Source organism: Ambystoma mexicanum, unplaced genomic scaffold, assembly GCF_040938575.1.
Source record: "Ambystoma mexicanum isolate Mex_15411 unplaced genomic scaffold, UKY_AmexF1_1 Mex_scaf57, whole genome shotgun sequence".
NCBI classification, from domain to species: Eukaryota; Metazoa; Chordata; class Amphibia; order Caudata; family Ambystomatidae; genus Ambystoma; species Ambystoma mexicanum.
The window spans coordinates 1,252,117-1,271,767 of record NW_027182474.1 but is presented as its reverse complement, the minus strand read 5'-3'; the positions used below and the strand labels follow the sequence as shown (position 1 = coordinate 1,271,767).

General features: G+C 49.5%; 1 protein-coding gene across 1 annotated transcript in view; it reads left to right on the top strand.

Moving 5' to 3' along the window:
* The window catches only part of LOC138562532 (extracellular calcium-sensing receptor-like), a 120,548-nt gene that overhangs the window by 34,611 nt on the left and 66,286 nt on the right, over positions 1-19,651 (top strand). The window contains exon 3 of the mRNA XM_069642777.1: positions 503-1,339. Within this exon, the coding sequence (XP_069498878.1) occupies positions 503-1,339 (837 nt within the window). The remainder of the gene's footprint in view (positions 1-502; positions 1,340-19,651) is intronic.

Sequence of the window (19,651 nt, the reverse complement as noted above, 5' to 3'; positions counted from 1 at the left end):
GACAGGGATAAGAAGAGCACTAACTAAACATGCACCATAAACAGGCTGGAAGGCAGCTGAAGAAGGGGAAGCAAAGGGACAGGGATTAGAAGACCACTAACTAAACAGGCACCAGAGGATAAGTATTGATTAGCCGGTGGGAGAGGAGGCGGGGGCTCAAGTGATCTGGATCTACTTGCACCAGCTGACCAAGTGATGCATCTTGGGATGAGAGCTGATGGTATATTCTTCAGACAAGTTTCACTTTTATGGTTTCTTCAATGAGCACCGAGGCCTGTGGAGTCAGTGAGTCAGTGACCTGAAGAAACACCTGTGCTGATTGCTGACAGGCAACATTATTTGCTGATTTCTTTTTTTTTTCTTTCGATGAAACATTATATTCACAATCTATGTATTTTTCATTGATCATCACGTTGAGAAACATTTGTTACCATTACATGTTTGTATTGATTTCCCAAAATTGTCTGCATACAGTAATCGTTTCATATCTATTTCAATACAGATAAGCTATGGATCCGTGCTGTCCTCATTAAGTGACAAGCTTCAGTTCCCATCTTTCCTGCGCACCGTTCCTAGCAGCGCCTTCCAGAACATGGCTCTGGCACGGTTAATGGAACACTTCCACTGGACTTGGATTGGGATGATCATCTCGGATGATGACCTGGGATTACAGGGAGGACAAGACATGAAAAGGCTGATTGAGAAACATGGTGGCTGTGTGGCTTTCACAGAAAAAGTCCACCTGAGCTATTCTAGAGAGAATATCCTCCGTGTTGTTCACGTTGCCCAGAGCCATGCTGTGAAAGTGATCATCGTTCACAGCCCAGAGGTCCATGTCAAGACGCTCATGGATGTCTTCTCTGAACAGAATGTGACCGAATTAGTGTTTGTGTTCTCTGCATCATTTACACTAACCTTTGGCCTCTTCAACAGAGTGACCTGGAAGTTGTTCAATGGATCACTCGGGCTCTCCCCGCATGCCACAAAGATGCCAGACTTTGAAGAGTTTCTTGCTCATCTCAATCCATCAAGAGATCCTAATGATACATTCATTAAACTCTTCTGGGAGAAAGTATTTAAATGCAAATGGTCTAAATCTGAGGACACTGACACAATGACACCAATGGAGAATATGGGAAGGTTTTGCTCAGAAAACCAAACTTTAGACAAAAAGGACTTCCATTTATTTGAATTGTATGATCTGAGTTACACGTACCACACATACCTCGCAGTGTATGTCTTGGCCCATTCATTGGATAACCTGATGTCATGCAAAGCAGGACAAGGACCATTTATGAAAGGGACCTGTGCTGATGTCAATAACCTTCAACCCTGGCAGGTAAACTATTGGTACCCCTTCTATCCTAGGCACATGACATGCACCTCGTTGATTCTATTGAACAATGGCTAGGGAATATTAGAAGGTACATTTAGCATCCCAGATTTGCTTCTGCTGCCTTATAGCTTATTCACTAAGCCTACAACTCGAGCAGCTCTGGAGCTGTCTAGATCATCTGTGAGACACCAAAGTGCAAATTAAAAACACAAAGATGTGCTCATGGGCGTCTCAGTGATTCTCCAGACAGCTGTGGATTGCATCAATTAACATTAGAAATGCCAGGCATGGGAACAAGGACTGTCTGCAAGCTTTCATTTTAGAAGATTTAGAAATTGCAGGACTAATCTCAGAAGCACCAAATAAGCGATTCATTAAATTTGCATTCTTGTTGTGAACAAAAATACATTATTTTCCTAACGGGTGTTGGTATTGAGTTTAAGGGGAATGTATTGGGATCGCCAGTCCAAGTCCTGGAAGATCTGCAAGATATGCAGTGTGTCCTGCATGTTCTTGGGGATCAAAGAGCTATCTCTATGGATGATGGGGTTCATGTACTGGGCTATGGTTTCTCTGACCCATCACCATTGCACTTACAATTGGCTTGACTTCTGGAATTAGGTTCTTCTGCTTATGCCCTTTAGGCAAGAAGTATATAGTAGGGATACAGGGGTGGTCGACCACCAAGAAGTGGGATTCTTCCTCACTAAGGAAACCCAATCCATGCCACTTCTCAATGATGGTGTTGGCCCCGCTGCTGATAGTCTTGATAGGATTGGCTAGCAGTGGTTTATAGCATTCAGTTCAGCACAAATGGTGATGTGCAATCTTGATGTCATCTAATTTGTCCATGAAAACTATATTCCCACACTTGTCATCTTCCTTGATTATGATGTGCACCTCATTCTTGAGTATCCCAAGTGCTTATCTTTCCATGTTATTTAGGTTCTGATGTATTGATGTTCTTATACTCTTCATGGCATCCTCAATTCTCTGAAGATCCATTGTGACAGATTTTTGCAATATATTGTTTATGTTATCTCCTTGTACATTAGGGGTGAATTGTGACTTCTTTCTCATTTACTTGGTGGCTATCAGTTGCCCCTCAATTAATTTGTAGGTGATGTAATAATTCTTGTTTAGAGTTAGTCCTGGTCTCCTCGTTCCCATCTAGGTTGGCACATAGTTGAGTGTGATGTAGCTCTTGAATCGTAGTTTCATTCAGCGTGGCTTATTCTTGGTTCGTCTCCTCCAAGGCATTCGTTTGTTTGTTTCCAGGTGCATTTGAATAAATCATTGTGCGCATCTGTATAGTTCATATTGCTCATGATGGCAAAAGAGAGCTCATTATTGAGCATCTTCTCCTCAACATCTGTTTGCACATACTTGGATAGGTTAAGTACTAAGCTAGTGGTCTTAAGTCTAGTTGTTATTTCTGGAATCTTGACCTGTGTTTCTTGGCTCGCCTTCTGAGCTGGGCTTTGGGCATGACCCCCTCTTTCCATTGACCTCCCTCTCTGAATTGGCGTATTTGTGTCTATGGGATCCTGAAAATAAACATTCTTCAGGGTATGTGTTGGAATTTTCCGGGTTGCCCTTTTTTAAATCTGTTCTAAAAAAGAAATTCCTGGTAGTGGTACTTCAGTTGCTGTTATGTTTTTACTGATTCATTATTTTAAGATGGTAGTTGTTTCAGGTTTGCTGTCAAATCCAAATTAGAAGAGGCATTGAGTGTACTTTCTTGGGAGGTGTTTTTATTTATACCTTCGAATTTGGGTTGGAAAGTGAAAACCCTTTCATCCCTGTAGTCCTTCACATCTCTTGGAGATGTCATTGATTTGCTTAGTTTCACCACATCCTGGTGTTCCTTCAATGTCTCGGAGATGGTCTGGTAATGTTTATCTTTTGTAGTTTATGCAGCCGGATATTCTTCAATTTCCTTCTTCAAAATATCAACGTCTGTGACTTTTCTCTGCTGTTCTTTCTCAGCATGTTCTATGAGTAGGGCCAACATTACTCTAGAGCCTTTTACTAGATTGTCATCCCATTTCTGGGCCATATCTGCATCTTTAGGGTTTTCAAAGTTGGGAAATACTAGTATCTGTAGACCTCTTGGGATTTTATCTTGTTCTGTGTCCCGATTCAAAAAAGGTTTAAACAGAAGAGTTGGAACAGTAGAACCGTGGGACTGTCGCGCTTCCAGGTGAAATTGTTACGTGTCCTGCTGCGTGTGTATGTGGTCTACTAAGAACAGTGCCCCACTGTTCTTGGTTGAAAATTCAAGGTTTTTGTGTGACACCAGCCACAATCGCGTTAGACACTCCAGGATGTCAGGAGAGCGTGTCCCTATTGTTGGGCCTGTAGCATTGATTTTAATACTGAGATGGTAACTGTAGTGATACTCGGGGGAATATTAAAATGAGAGCTTAGGCCCACAGATTTACAGGCCTTGCAAATTCTTAAAAGTCTTACTAGACCTGCAGGGCTAGTGCCTTAGTTTACATACTCGACCTAAGAGAAATGCACTTGCCCCAAGGTTGAAAAAAGGTGCATATCACCACAAGCACACTTCATATTTGGTGCAATGCTGTCAAGCATGCACAGGGAAACTTGTAATTACCATTCACTTTAAACAAAGTGTGTTTGCAGTAAATGAAAAATATGTTTCTAACATCCCCATACTCACCAGCAAGGTCAAGTATCATGCAAATTGTACACCACCCTTTGCAAAAACTACTCACCAATAGTACTGGGCTAGTAGATTTTGTGAGCCTAGATTTTAGAGTTGATTTAAGTATGCTGCACCAGAGATATTGTCAAGCAATCAACATCCACACGACACAGAGAATACCAGAATACAATTGGTTTTAACTGCAGTGTGTAGACCATAAAAGCCTGCCCCATCTCTAAGGGTGTGATGCAGGTCGCAGTTGTTCTGGGCACCTTCAGAAGTCAGGAAAGAAACACATTTTCCTCTGTTTGAAGCCCAGTACAATTCCCCATACTCCACAGTCTACTACCATATGTGCCCACCCCCAACCCCTCATCGCTGTAAACTGTGAGCAATGTGACACTGACGAATTATGTACAATTTTTCGCAAATCTAAAAAGCCATCCTCTAGCCTGTTTCATTTTTATTCTCTTTGTGTGTATATTATCCTTCCCTGTGAGCCGGCTGTTAAACGTCATCCCATATATTCAAAGTGCTTACAAAAAGAGAGGGTATGTTCCCGCAGAAGAACACTTGCTTCATGATCTCTACCAGGTGAAAATCACATGACATAGCACTTTTCTTTATTCACCTTGAGTCCCATATGGGTCATAACATTCACATAGCCATCTACCACAATCTTCACAGACTTAGGTGTTCTACCTAAAAGAGTGACACCATAACTCAGGATCAGCAACTGTCTCCCTTTGCACTGTGGCACCGCAACCAGTTGCTACAAACATATTGGAAGACAATTCACATAAAAATTAAAAAGAAAAAGGGGAAGTACACAGCCCTGACAGACTCCCTTCCCCACTGCTATACTGTTGGTGACCTCACCATCATTTCCATTGCAAATATGTTCTCTGGTGTCAACGTAGAGAGCTTCTAGAATTCACAGCAGGGGGCAGGGGACACTCATCTTATCCAAAGATCTCCAAAGAATACCCCCAGCTATGTGAGCAAGGGCATAACTAAAATCCATTGAGGCCACATAGATAGGAGTCCCCAGGATGCTGACATATGTCAGTATATTAAAATAAAGGTTAACACACTGATTAATCATTCCCAGTCCAGGCCTGCATGCCAGCTGAATATCAGAACAAATATCCCAGTCCTCCATTCTCCTCATAATCACACCAGAACATAATAGGTAGTTCCATCCTGAAGAGTAATTGGGCGATAGGAGGAAGGGATTGATGTATTCCCCTTTTTAAAGATAGGGACAATAGTTCCCACTTTCCATCTCTCTGGAAGGGAGCCAGTAGACAGCATAGCATTAAAAGCCTGTGTGTGGAAGGGAGCCCAGAGCTGCATGCAAAAGGGAAAGAGATAATTCTGCACTCTGTTGGTCCTGCATGCCTTAAGGTTTTTCAGATGGCCATTCACTGACTCTACTGCCTTATTCGACCAAATTTACAGTTCATAACATTGCTGCCGCTTCTGCCAGCACTATATAAACTGTTGTAATGATCCACCCACTTTTGTGCCTTGATATGGACTTCCAGTGCCCCGATAGGGCACGCACATAAAGAGTGTTTGAATTATTAACAATGATCTTCCAAAAACACTTGCTATCAGTGTCACTGGCAGCCTTACACAAGGGTTTCCAGTGACATTTGGCAATTTCCTGCCTTCTAGCAGCTCACTTCTGTCTATATCCTGTGTGTCTTTCCTTGATTATAGCCAAATTCAGTATTTAGTCTTTAGTGCCCATAACAAGGCTCTCTTTTCCTTTTTGCACTCTGCTGAAGGCCATGACTGCGAATATTTGTGTACAGTTCTTCATTCTAAATATTTCCCTGCTTGATCAAATGGAAAATGCCCCAAAAATCTAATGCAGTACCCTGGAATTTAAACAGATCGTACCCCATCCTCACCCCAGCGTAATTGTGTAATCCGCTCGCACCAGCCAAGTCACGTGGAAAGGGCTGCGCGTTCCCCGACCGCACACCAGCATAATCACGTAACGCGCACGCACCAGCCAAATCATGTGAGGAGGCCCGTGCTTACCATGTCCGCACCCCAGCAAAATCGCATACCCCACTCGCACCAGCCGAATCTCGTGGAAAGGGCCACGTGTACCCTGTCTGCACACTCACGTAATCCCGTACCCTGCTTGCACCAGCAAAATCATGCGGAAAGGGCCACGCGTAAACAGTCGCACCCCAAGGTAACCGCGTACCCCACTGCAACCGGCCAAATCAAGTGGGAAGGCCTGTGCGTACCCCATCCACACCCCAGCAAAATCACGTACCCCGGTCGCACCAGCCAAATCGCGTGGAAAGGGCCATGCGTACCTGTTAATAAATTCTTGATCTGCATTAACTTCATGTATTTGACCTGAGGCAGTATAAAAATTCCTACAGCATCTAGCCATGTGTCCCCTGACCCCACATTCATTACATACAATGTGTGTTGCAAAACATTCTTTGTCAGATGCTTTGTGAGATAGACTCCCACATCTGAAACACCTCCTAGTTGATGCACCTCTAGGATAACCAGAGTCCCTGCCACCCCTGAATGTAACATTCTCACTGGGCGACCCTCTGGTAGATGATCCTTGTCCCCATGCTCTGGTAGAGGGACCTTGGCGACCCTCAGGTCTCCTACCCATTTGCCAAGGGCGGCGCGAAGTTGCCGCACCTCTCTGCATCACTCTCGAAACCTTGTGTATGGCAGCTTCATTGTCATCTGTTTTGGGCTTATCTTGAGATGTATTATCCAACTGAAGCATTTGTATACATTTGTCTGTGTGTTCTATCATTTTCGCTATCTCAATTGCTCTATCAAGAGAAGGATTTCTTTCCTTCCATAACTCCTTCCTGATGTTATCGTTAGAACACTTAATCATGAGTTGATCCCTGACATGCTCATCTCGACAATGGTCAAATCTACATTTGATGGCTAAACCTCTGAGAGCAGTTACAAATTCCTCAATACTCTCTCCAGTTTTCTGAGCTCTCGTAGCAAATTTGTACCTTTCAAGAATTATATTCTCTTCAACACAGTAGTGTTTGTCTAATTTTGCTAATGTTTTCTCATATGGCCCCCCATCAGGAATGTCTGGAGGTTCTGGTAGTTTTTTGACCACTTTTTTTTTGCGGCGCCTAAACAGTGAAATAGGAGCGCCTCTTTGCGCTCATTGGAGAAGTTGGGTCCAAATGCTGCCAGTGCATATTTTTGAAATCCCTCCTTCCAGTCTATCCAACGCACTCTAGGCTCACCTGGTGTAGGAAGGAAGAAAACTGGGGCTGGGACATTAGCCATGCTGTGAATTAAAGAATGTCACCCCCAGACAACAAACCCTGCACAGCCACAATGTCACTCAACTGTACTTAATTTTACAAGGTGTGCACCCACCAGGTAGATTCCTGTGTGATCCACCGTTCCAGGTCTGGCGTCCAACTGCACAACCAGTTGCTGTGTGTCAAAGTGAGTAATCAAGGCAATGGCAATCCAAATTGTGAGTGACCTCAGGTGGGACCTCTGCTGGTGTTGTCAGCGCAGTCTCTCGTAGTTGCAAATCACAAACCACAAATCAACCTCCTCAGTATTCGTGCTCTGCTCCAGGATTCCTTCGTGGTTCACTTCACTCCCAGGCACTGACTTCTTCCTCAGAATTCGTACTCCGCTCCAGGATACACCTTACTGGTTTACTCCGCTCCAGGAGAATGGCCGTGTTTCTCGCCTGCTATTACACATGTAGTGTGCCGCTCCGTCCGGTTGCATCCAAACTGTAATCAATATTGCTGCTGCTGGGGGCCTTTTCTCCTTGGCCCAGTCCTCGTCGCCAATGTTAATAAGTAAATGACCACACTTCACTGCAATCCTTGTCTTTAGTGAGGATTTATTTAGTTAGTTCATCCAAGAGAAAGGCCCCCAGCTGTGGGCTGTCCTCCTGCTCTCAATCCTCTCTCTGCTGCTCGAATCTGGAACCCTTGCTTGATCATAACAACAAAGATTCTTTGGTAACTAGGTTACATGGCAGCAGCTGAAATGATGTAAGTATAAACACAATGATGTAAGTCTAAACACCTCCTAACAGTACCCCATTCGCAACCCAGCGTAATCACGTAACATGCTCGCACCAGCCATATCGCATGGGAAGGGTGCGTGTATCCTGTCCGCACCCCAGCATAATCGCGTACCCCTTCCGCACCCCAGTGAAATCGCGTACCCCATTGCACAAGCACGTGGGAAGGCCTGCACGTACCACGCGATACACGCACAACTCCCCTGGAAGCAGACGCCTCCTCATGGGACAGCCAGACCCCAGCAGTGGTACATACGCCACAGGCAGCCCACACCACATAGGACCCCCACAATCACCTGTGAACATACCCCACAGGCAGACCACATTACATGGGACCCACACCATCAACTGTGAACATACCCCACAGGCAGCCCACACCACATGGCCCCCAACACCCATGACCATACCCTGCAGGCAGCCCACACCACATGGGACCCACACCATCACCTGTGAACATACCCAGCAGGCAGCCCACACCACATGCCCCCCATCACCTGTGAACATACCCCGCAGGCAGCCCACACCACATGTCCCCCAATCAACCGTGACCATACCCTGCAGGCAGCCCACACCACAAGGCCCCCCATCACCCGTGACCATACCCTGCAGGCAGCCCACACCACATTACCACCCATCACCCGTGACCATACCCTGCAGGCAGCCCACACCACATGGGACCCATACCATCACCTGTGAACATACCCCGCAAGCAGCCCACACCACATGGCCACCCCATCACCCGTGACCATATGCTGCAGGCAGCCCACACCACATGGTCCCCCATCACCCATGACCATACCATGCAGGCAGCCCACACCACATGGGACTCATACCATCACCTGTGAACATACCCCGCAGGCAGCCCACAACACATGGCCACCCCATCACCCATGATCATACCCCGCAGGCAGCCCCCGCCTCATGTCCCCACCCCCCACCTGTGATGGCAACCTGCAGGCAGGCCACGCCACATGTCAACATACCCCACCAGTGACGGCAACCTGCAGGCAGGCCCCGCCTCATGGCCCCACCCCCACCTGTGACGGCAACCTGCAGGAAGTCCCTGTCACATGTCCCCACCCCCCACCTGTGACGGCAACCTGCAGGCAGGCCCTGTCTCATGGCCCCACCCCCCACCTGTGACGGCAACCTACAGGCAGGCTCGCCACATGTCCCCAACCCCCACCTGTGACGGCAACCTGCAGGCAGGCCCCGCCACATGTCCCCACCCCCCACCTGTGACGGCAACCTGGAGGCAGGTCCCGCCACATGTCCCCACCCCCCACCTGTGACGGCAACCTGCAGGCAGGCCCCGCCACATGTCCCCACCCCCCACCTGTGACGGCAACCTGCAGGCAGGCCCCGCCACATGTCCCCACCCCCCACCTGTGACGGCAACCTGCAGGCAGGCCCCGCCACATGTCCCCACCCCCCACCTGTGACGGCAACCTGCAGGCAGGCCCCACCATATGTCCCCACCCCAAAACACAATGGACCAACATACAATCATGCAGCACATGCCGACTAAATTGTCATCATACGCTGCACCACCCTGGTGCTCCTCAACATCCATTAATTGGTCATGCTCCCTAGTACATGCCCCATGGAATGTGAATGCTAATATCACACATGCATGCATGTGTGCACACACATGAACAGCATTGTTGAACAGCAGGGACACGCAAATGAGTCATGGAGGAGTGAAACCATTCAGACCAGACACCAATTAGATTTCAATGGGCCTCATTACGACCCAGGCGGTAAGTTACCGCCTGGGCCGTGACTTTACCGCCATGGCGTAAACTACGTTTACGCCATGGTGGTTGGCGGACTTACCGCCCCATTCCAACCTTGGCGGGGCGGTAAGTCCCCAATCCCCATTTACCCTTCCCCATTCCCATTTTTGCCCCATAGGGCATAATGGGAGTGGGGAAGGCGTTAATTACGCCACCGTAAATTAACTCCATGGTCCCTTAGCGCCATGGATTTTAACAAAAGCTCCATGGCGCTAAGAGACCTCGTACTCAGGCGGTAAGGGTCGGCGCTGTTTACGGCGCCGTAAACCCCTTACCGCCTGAGTCGTAATGAGGCCCAATGTCAAAAAATATATTCAAAAACATGTATCTAAGTCACACACAGTAAAAACATCAAATTAAACCCACGTGAAACAAATCAAAAACCAAAAGAAAGTGAAAACCAAAATCAATGTGAGGTAAAAAATGAAAGACTCAAAAATGTGGTCCATGTCCATTAACGTATGTACAAATGAAATCACATATCATAAGAAAACCATTCCTTCATGGTGAAAAAAAACGGTTTAAATTAAAATCCAAATATTTACAAAGATCCAGGGTCCATGGTCCCAAAACATGTAGAAACATCCTAAAAATATAATCCAAAAATAACTATATACAAGATGCGGAGCAAAGTCCAGGAACTCCAAATAAAGTGAAAAAAATTAAGGAAACCTACTCCTAAAGAACTATATACAAAGGCAGCAGGCTAGTCCTCACCATGCTCTCTCTTAGCCCCCGCCAGGGCATCATCGAACAATGCGTCCACTTCCACTAGGCGGGTGTCCGCTTCCCCCAAAGGGCTTGCAGGGACGCCTCCGTGCTCCTCCCAAACTCCCTGCAAGTCTCCTCGAGGACCTCTGCCCACCTCTCTGTCCGACACAGTGAATTCTCCGACCCGGCCATGGTGAGTCGCACCTTGTCGTAAGGTCCACATTTGCCTCCTGCCCGATGGCCCATACCTGCCCTTCTGATGATGAACTGCCCGAGTCCTGTTGCCTCCTACCCTGAGCCTGCCGCTGCCAAAATGCCTGGTGCCGGCGCCACAAGGACAGTCTCCGTGATGATGACACCACCCAGGGCCGTCGTGCACGTGCCCTGCTGCTTGGTGCCTGGACTTCCTTCATTGCCATAGCTCCTGTTGCTGCGGTGACCACCTCTGCTGATCCTCCTTCGACTCCTGACTGTGGCAGGGATGTGATCTCCATCAGACTGGCCGCCAGGGTTGGGACAGTTACACAGGGGGCGCTGGTGGTATAAAGGCAGAAGACAGCAGGGAGGATGACTAGTGCACAGAGGAGGAAGAGGAGGAGGGGGTCGAAGCAGTGGCACACGTACCGCATTTCTGACCAGGAACTGAGGTAGCCACTTCATGAGGCGACAGGCCTCAATGTGATGATGTGCAAGCCCCCAATTGGAAGCCTGCACATCATCATGAATGGTGGCTGTACGCCTCGCAATACCGGCTAGCAACGGTTCCACCCTGTCACAAATTACTTCATCCGTTTGCATGGATACATCTGCCACCTGTGGATGGGTCCGGCCTAAGGCATGCCCGCAGGTGCATACTGGTGCAGTCGCAGTTCCAGGGACAATATCAGGCACAAGCCCCTCCACGGTGACCTGCACCAGTCACACCGACCTCATCACCCCTGACGGGCCCCATGTGCTGGGCTGATGTGGCCTCCTCCTTCTTCTCCACCTCCACCAACCTGGATGCCTCCCCACTGTCTTCCGCATCGGATTGCCCCTGTGTGGGCTCACCTGTCCCTCCCACTGCTGAGGAGCCCACAACCTTCTTCACCCTCTTTGGCCTCCCCTCAGCAGCTGCGGCTGTTGCTGCGGACACAGCACCAGTGCCCTCGCTCCTGGAAGATCACGGTACCTGGGAGGATGACTGGGCCCTGCGTTTGTGCCTGGTGGAGGCATCCCTGCTGCCGTGCTCCACAGCGCCTTCTCCGCCCTCTTCTTCCATCGTCGCTGTGGATAGGGAAACATAGAGCACAAACATAAGGCTACTGAACATATGTGTATATGTACAATGCAAATGTACATCAGTGGCACTGTCAAAGGTCACAACCTTCATCACCCTCCACTACACACAGGGAAGAACCATTCACACACATTTGCAAACATGTCTTTCATTCACAACAGACATTCACATCCTTGGACAAGGAACTGACACAAGATCATAATTGTGTATTCAGCTCACACACATCATGGGACATACATATCTTATTCCCACACATCACCTGACAGTCATGAGGCAGGCCAAGGAGCTATCAGGTCACGGTGCACTCAAGGGTAAATTGGCAGCATGAGGCAATCACAAATCAAGAACTCAAGTAACATACATCCCAGAGTGTTGGCCAGTCACACGCTCACTACTCAGACACATGCACATGTACACCATGAATGTCCATGATGGTGACATAAGCACCCATGTGTCACACCTCTCGCATGCCCCAGTCCAGACACAGGTATGCAAACATGTGCGTGTCATTACATGCCTTTACATGGCGGTGCGTATCACGCACTGCAACACAGACACCATTCATGTGGGACACGCTTGAAAGGACTTGCATACAGCACTGTTAGGGACATGCACACAGACATCTGTACAGGAGGCATGCCAGACATAAGGCCAAGGTGCACACTCTAGCCACATGTCAACATGCACATGCACTATGATGGACAAGAACACATGAACCCTTACCAGTCGACTCCAGACAGAGCACCAACTCCAAGACCAGGTTGTACAGCGCTGGGTAAAAGCACTCCAGGACCCTCATCTTGTCGGTGGGTCAAGTCTTCCCAGCACTTGTGGTCATAATGGTAGTTGCGGGGGTGCCACCTTCTCCGCATTGATGGCACCCACGATGTCTGCCCAGATCTTCTACCGTCCTTCATTGCTGACTTCGATGGGCCGTTGAAGAGGGCATCATGATGCCCCAGGACTTGCTCCACCAGGATGCTAACTTTCCTGGGTGAGAAGCTGACAGCCCTTTGCCTCTCTGCTGGGGTGTTGCCACTTGCCTCAGATGGTGTTGTGTCAGACATGGCAACCCCCGAGGCAGGTGTGGTGGGCAAGGTGGTCCTGGGGCTGGGCTGTGGAGAAGTAGTATGGCAGTCGCGGGGGCTTAATGGCTAAGCAGAGGTGGTCACAATGACATGATCACTGGCAATGGCTTCAGAGAAGGTACCAAAATGCAGGGCACGTGGCAGCAGGCACACAGAGTGGGCTGGCAGCAGCAGATGGCTCGTAGGAGGCAGCTTGGGCAGTTGGAGGCAGGTAAATTGGCTGGTAGGCAGGAGCATGGGTCTTCCCTGTTACTCGCGTGGCCCGTCGGAAACCGAGTGACTGCATGTGCGGAAACTGCATATTAATGGAATCTGAGCAAAGGCCCTAAGTGTGTAAGTTACGTGACACATACTGAACGTTGGGCATTGGCGTTCAGGATCGGGATAAAGGTGTGCGTAGGACAACATTACAATGTATGTGCATTTTGTGGCGGATGGATGCTTGGACTTCGGAGTATTTTGGGGTCCCATGGAAATTGTTCACTACTGTTCAAGTGCGTACTTCTTCTTTTGGTGGGGGAGTTGCCTACGCACGCACGCGCAAGGCAGCCGGTGAATCGCGCACGCATTTTTCATACTGGGTTGCCCCGTGTGTCACATACCCCATTTTCGAGGTAATAGCACCCTTTGTGTTCCTCACGTATGGATTTTTTGTGTTGCTTGGTGCCACAGCGTACTGCTGGACGTTTTTTCTTCACACGTGGGCTATGGAGGGGTCGCGTACACGTTAATTTTTGTTTTTGGGGTGCCTGAGCATTACGTGACCCGTTATTTTTTCACCAGGGGTTATATAGAGCCTTGCTGGAGCACAGTGGTACGTTTTCCATCAAGCACCGTGCCCCCTCACTCCAATTGCCCATGACAATTGCTTTCTGCACCTCCCATTGCGCTCTTCCATCAGTGCCATGACTGGGAGGGCAACAAGTGGCAAGGGAGGCAAAGGTGGGCAACCTGGAAGAGGTGGCCGAGGTGGCCACAGTGGCAGAGGTGGTTAAGGTGGGCAAGGTGTCTGAGGTTTCCAGGCCCGTGCAGGGAGAGCTATGCCCCCCACCCAACAGAGTCGGGGAGATGCAGCTGAGTCACACACCAGCAGTGTCATCTGCTGTCCAGGGCAGCCAAGGTGTGGAAGCTGCAGGGGCATCTGTGGCTACCACCACCCAGGCTCAGGGTCACCGAGCCCTGATTGTAGTGGTCCCGGCCCAAGGCCAGAGTGACTCAATGGCTGATTTCCATGTCACCAAGGCCAAGACACGTGGAGTGCAAGGTCCTGGCACCGGCACACAGGGATCCGGAGCAGCAGTGTCATCTGCTGTACACACCGGTCAGGAAGCTGCAGGGGCAGCTGTAGCAACTGCCACCCTGGCTCAGGGTCACCCAGCCCTGACTGTATTGGTCCCGGCCCAGGGAAAGAGTGACTCAGGGGCCAATTCCCTTGTCACCAAGGACAAGACACGTGCGGCACAGGGTCCTGGCAACAGCACCCAGGTTCCGATTCCTGCAAGCCGACCTTCTGTTATATCATTAGTGGCTGTTGCCATAGTCCAGTCCACCAGTACTCCAGCCCCTACTGACTGGAGCGGTACAAGCCACTTAGGGTCTGCTGCACCTCACAATAAGCAGAAGCATGCTGTAGCAGTACAGGCTCAGACACCAGACACACCACAGGAGTCCCACACATCGAGAAAGGGGAGTTTCTGTGATCAGGAACTGGACATGCTCGTGGACTATGTATTGTAACACGGCCGTGACATGTTGGTTCAGGCAGGGAGCACACATACGCCTGCTCAGTTTATGGCTCACTGGCAGTGCCTCGCAGAACGTGTTAGCGCCTGTGGCTATGAGAGGTGCGCAGCCGGTGATGTCTTGAAGTGTTGGAATGACCTCCGACGCTGAGCAAAAGATAAGCTGGGTGCCAAGTTCGCCTCTATTCTGGTGACTGGCAGTGGGTCACCACTAGAGGACGATGAACTCACTGGACATGAAGAGATTGCTAGTGATTTCATTGCAGTGGAGCAGATCCAAGGTGTGGGAGACCAGCCAATATATGAGGCAATGTCCGGTGAGTGGTGATGCATGTGTGTCCAGGACATGTGTATGTTGCTTGGGTGATGTGGTATGATTGTCTGCCAGTACAGACTACATTGACACAACTGCCATGTGTGAACCATGTAATGTTTGACTGATACATGCTTGTTGTCATGCAGACAGCATACAAACGATGTGCTGCACACAGATACAATCCTCATCACCACACCTGCTCCCTCCTTCCATGACACTCTCTGTCCAGCCTCTCTTGGCCCTATTCCTGCTCCAACCTATGGCGGTGGATAGCCTGTGATGATCTTCCACTCAACACTCACCTTCTATCGTCACATTTCTGATGTCTTTGAGAGGTCACCCTGCCAGCTGCACCTTCTCTGAGGCATTCGTCCTTTCCTCTCCTTCCCCCAGCAACTCACTGTCTTCAGAGGCCTGGTAATTCCTATGGCGGACTACTGCAACAGGCTTTACCAGGATTTCTGTGATTCTACACTCTTCCCTCTGCAACTCAGCCAAACCTGGACTGTGTGAATAGTCATTTAGGCTTGGTGCAAGGTATCTCCCTGTGACTGTGATGATGGCAGCGGCTCACAGTGGCTATATGGGTCCTGGGACAGCAATTCCTTCAACTCCATCTCCAGTATTTACTTCCTTCTCATGTTCTTTGATCATCCCTTTCCTACTCCCTCAGGGTCAGTTGCTCCTCATGAAAATTACTTAGTGGTTATCGTCTGTGTTGAGCTGGGGCCTCCCTCTGGTACAGCCTCCCTGCCTCTATGTAACTGGAGGTGTCGCTTCTCCGGGTCTGGAGGCACTTCTGATGCTTCCTCATGTGTTGTGCTTTCTGTCCTCCTCTCCCCTGCTGTAGTCCCAGATGACTGAGAGAATGCGCTTGTCACCTGCCCACACTGTGAGCTACAACACGGTCCTCTAAGCCACCATTTTAACCCATGCACTGCCTCCCAGCATCCCCCGCACTTGGGGGCTGGGGGGTTCTGTATCCCTACAACCCACTACCAACACTTTACACATGATGACTGCACTTACCCATACACTTCCATCAGGCCGCAACATTGACATTACTGGTTACGTGTTTTTATTCATAGTTAAGGCCGTTCCCATGTACTGCACTGCACCCTCACACTTCAAAACCCTGTTCTCCCCTTCAATATGCCTATTCACTTGAGTGATGTCAATGTGGCCTAGCATTATGGAATCAGTGTGCCTGCCTTCACTGTATTACACCACCCTAGCGTCGTTGCACCCTGTGACACATGTGTGTTTTAAAATTGTGATTTCCATGTAATGTCATCTGACATGCATTGTACATGGTTCATGGACTGTAGTATTCAACTTCCATCTGAGGCTGGTTGACCGTTCTGACATGGCTATGCTATGTGCCATCTGTGTATTAGCATCAGTCATGTTTGTGGAAGGACTATGCCAGTCACATGCTTGTGTGTGAAGCAGGTGCTATGCACCATGCAGTACATGTGCTATTTTGCCCTTTGACACACATCCTTGTCTGCTTTCATGCTACCCTTCACTTTCATTAACACTGTGTGCGTGAATGGGTTTGTGCCATGTGTGACATGGCAGGTTTATGTGTTGGCTGACAACATTGTGATACCTATGTGCATTGCCTATGCTATTTACATGTGTATTCATGTCTTTTTTGATTTTGTGCAGGTGATGAGGCACTGGATGCAGTGGAGGAGGACATGTTATGTTATGTTATGGTACTTGGCATTTATATAGCTCCTTATATGTCATTGGTATGACCTCACAGCGCTGGTAGGTTGAACGCCCTCGGGAGCCGCAGTTCAAGTCAGTAGAAAGAGAGAGTGTGTCGTATGGTGCGTGGGTGCACCGGATATGTGGTTGTTGCATAATAGCTGCTTCTTAGCAGTAGGTGTGGTGCTGAGGAAATCAGTTGGATGTGTTCACTCTGGAGAGTTGACACCCAGACTGAGTTCTGGCTACGTTAGGCCTGAGGAGATGCCTAAGCTAGCCGGTATGTGCTCAGCTAGCTGAGTTTTATTAGGATGAGGAGGGGTTTGTGGGGTTATGTTAGTATGAGAACAGATAGACCAAATGTATCATGGTATAGTTGTGTTCTAATTGAATGATGGTGTTTAGGAGAGAGTAAGCGTAGTAGTGTGATATGGTGGTTATCAGTAAAACGCTTGCCACCAGGCACAAGAGCAGGACAGGGGCATTCATAGCGGCATACGTATATAAAGCGACAGGATGGATAGGGGTACACATGTGATACAGATAACATGGGGATACAGGTATGTAGCATATATAAAACTTTAACACAGCAACACTATTAGGCACACTTTCTAAGTTCAAACTTTAACACAGTGACGCTATTAGGCACATTTTCTAAGTTGAAACTTTAACACATTGGCCCTCATTACGACCCTTGCGGAAATCAACCGACCGGACCGCCATAGCATAAATAGCGTTTCCGCCATTGCACGATGGAGCAAAGTGCGGCTCATTCCGACCCATCGGGCACGAGCACCACGCCATGGCGGAAGTGCAAAGTCCGCGATGGCGGAAATGACCCTAAAACGGCCCACACTGCTGCCGTACGGCGCCCTAGGTGCAATACCGCCACCCATCTCAGCGGACACCGCAGTGAGCGCCAACCGGAAAGTACGGTGACCGTAAATATACGGAAACGGAAGTAAAAGCATGGTCCCGGAACGGGAAACATCCCGCCGTACACCTATAAAACCACAAATTCCACACAACCATCAAAAATACTACCCCGAGACACATCCCAACCCGTCATCCACCCTAGTGAAACCAAGAAAAATGGGAAAAGTAGCGAAGAAAGCGTGCGACCGCAAGCGGCAGGTCCACTTCTCCCGTGAGGAACTCACCGTGCTCACAGAGATCCTCCAGGAGAATGCTGCCGCCGTCTTCTCCACGCAAATGACCAGGAGGGCACTTGCGAACAAGAAGGCCATATGGGCCCTGGTGGCACAGCGGGTAAGTGCGGTGGGGACCGCACCCCGCAACCCACAGCAATGCAGAAAGCGATGGGACGACCTGCGGATACGCGTCCGTAGCATACTTTCTGCCAACCGCAACATTGCCACAGCTACCGGGGGAGGATCGGAATCACCCATCAAGTTGACCCCCTGGGAAGAAATCTGTGCCTCCACCATTGGAATGGAGAGCATAGAGGGAGTCGGAGGGATGGAGAAAGGAGTGCAGACATCCGAAGATTCAGGTAGGTGTCCCAAATAAAACAATGCCAAAACCACAATGTCCAATCATGTGAAGTACCACGTGCCCACATAGTGCAACAGGAACACATGTCCAGGAGAACGTCCACATACATAGGCCTGATAGCACACTTTAAAACTCACATCAAATACATAAATAATTAAAAATCCTAAAAACACCCTCTACACGTGCAGCAGGCACACCCTAACTGCAGGCTGCCAAACAACTGCACCCTCACTCCACACACAAATGAAACCACTTCCAAGGCCCCGACCCAAATCACCCTCAGGTACCACCCCAATGCATGTGATACATTGCCATTCCAATTCCCACAGACCCATTAATAACGCTCGCCCTCCTTTACTCCACCACAGGGTCCGATCCAAACGACGAGCTCCAGGACACCCCTACCAGCACACCTGCAAAGAGGGCCAAGACCAACGGCCAAAGACCCTCCACCTCAGCTGCACGCATCAAGACACGGCAGCAGCACAAATCAAGTGGCAGCACAGGGAGGGAACTCCAACAGGCACCCCAGCAGCCAGCATGCCCACAACAACACCACCACAGGTCCCCCCAATGGATGCCACAGTAGGCACTGCCTCTGGTGGCAGCAGCACCATAGGTGACACTGCATTAATGGCAGCATGCTCCGACACAGAAAACGGGGATGTCGAAGTTAGATCCATCCATGACCTGTCTCAATCCCCCTGTCTGTACCATCCCGTACACCATGAGGATACCATGCAGGGGCACCCACAAGACGACGACTGGCCATCCCCCACAAGCCCTGTGGCAAGGCAACATGAGGTGACCAGCCACTCTGTGACACCACCGCAAATGGCCATGGCCCAGCAGAGGCAACAGTCCCTCGACCAGGTAATCGTGCAACAGCAGCAACTGGCCATGCTCCTCAAGGACCATGCCGATGAATGTGGGGGCACTAAGGCAGACATAGAAACATCAACTGAGACACTTAGGGCAGAAATGGAGAGAAGTACAGAGACACTAAGGGCACAAATGGAGAGTAGCACCGAGAGCCTGAGAGTAGAAATGGAGAGAAGCACCGAGAGCCTGAGAGTACAAATGGAGAGAAGCACCGAGAGCCTGAGGGGGGAACTGCATGCGACGTCCAAAGACGTATGTGCCGAACTTGCCGCAGTGCGCCGTGTGCTCACTGAGCTCTCACAAACCCTTAGGGACATGCATGGACGTGAGCAGGCAGAGACATCATCCGTTGCAAGTTCCGTCCAGGGCAGCCCCCAACGTAGATCTGGGAGGAACCTGCGCTCCACAGGCAGGGGTGCCCCTGATACCCGCAGAGGGGGCTTGCAATAGCGACTGCCCACTGACAATGAGCATCTTTGGACACTGGTGTTCGGGGGGGAGGTAGGAGGGTGGAGGGGGTGTGT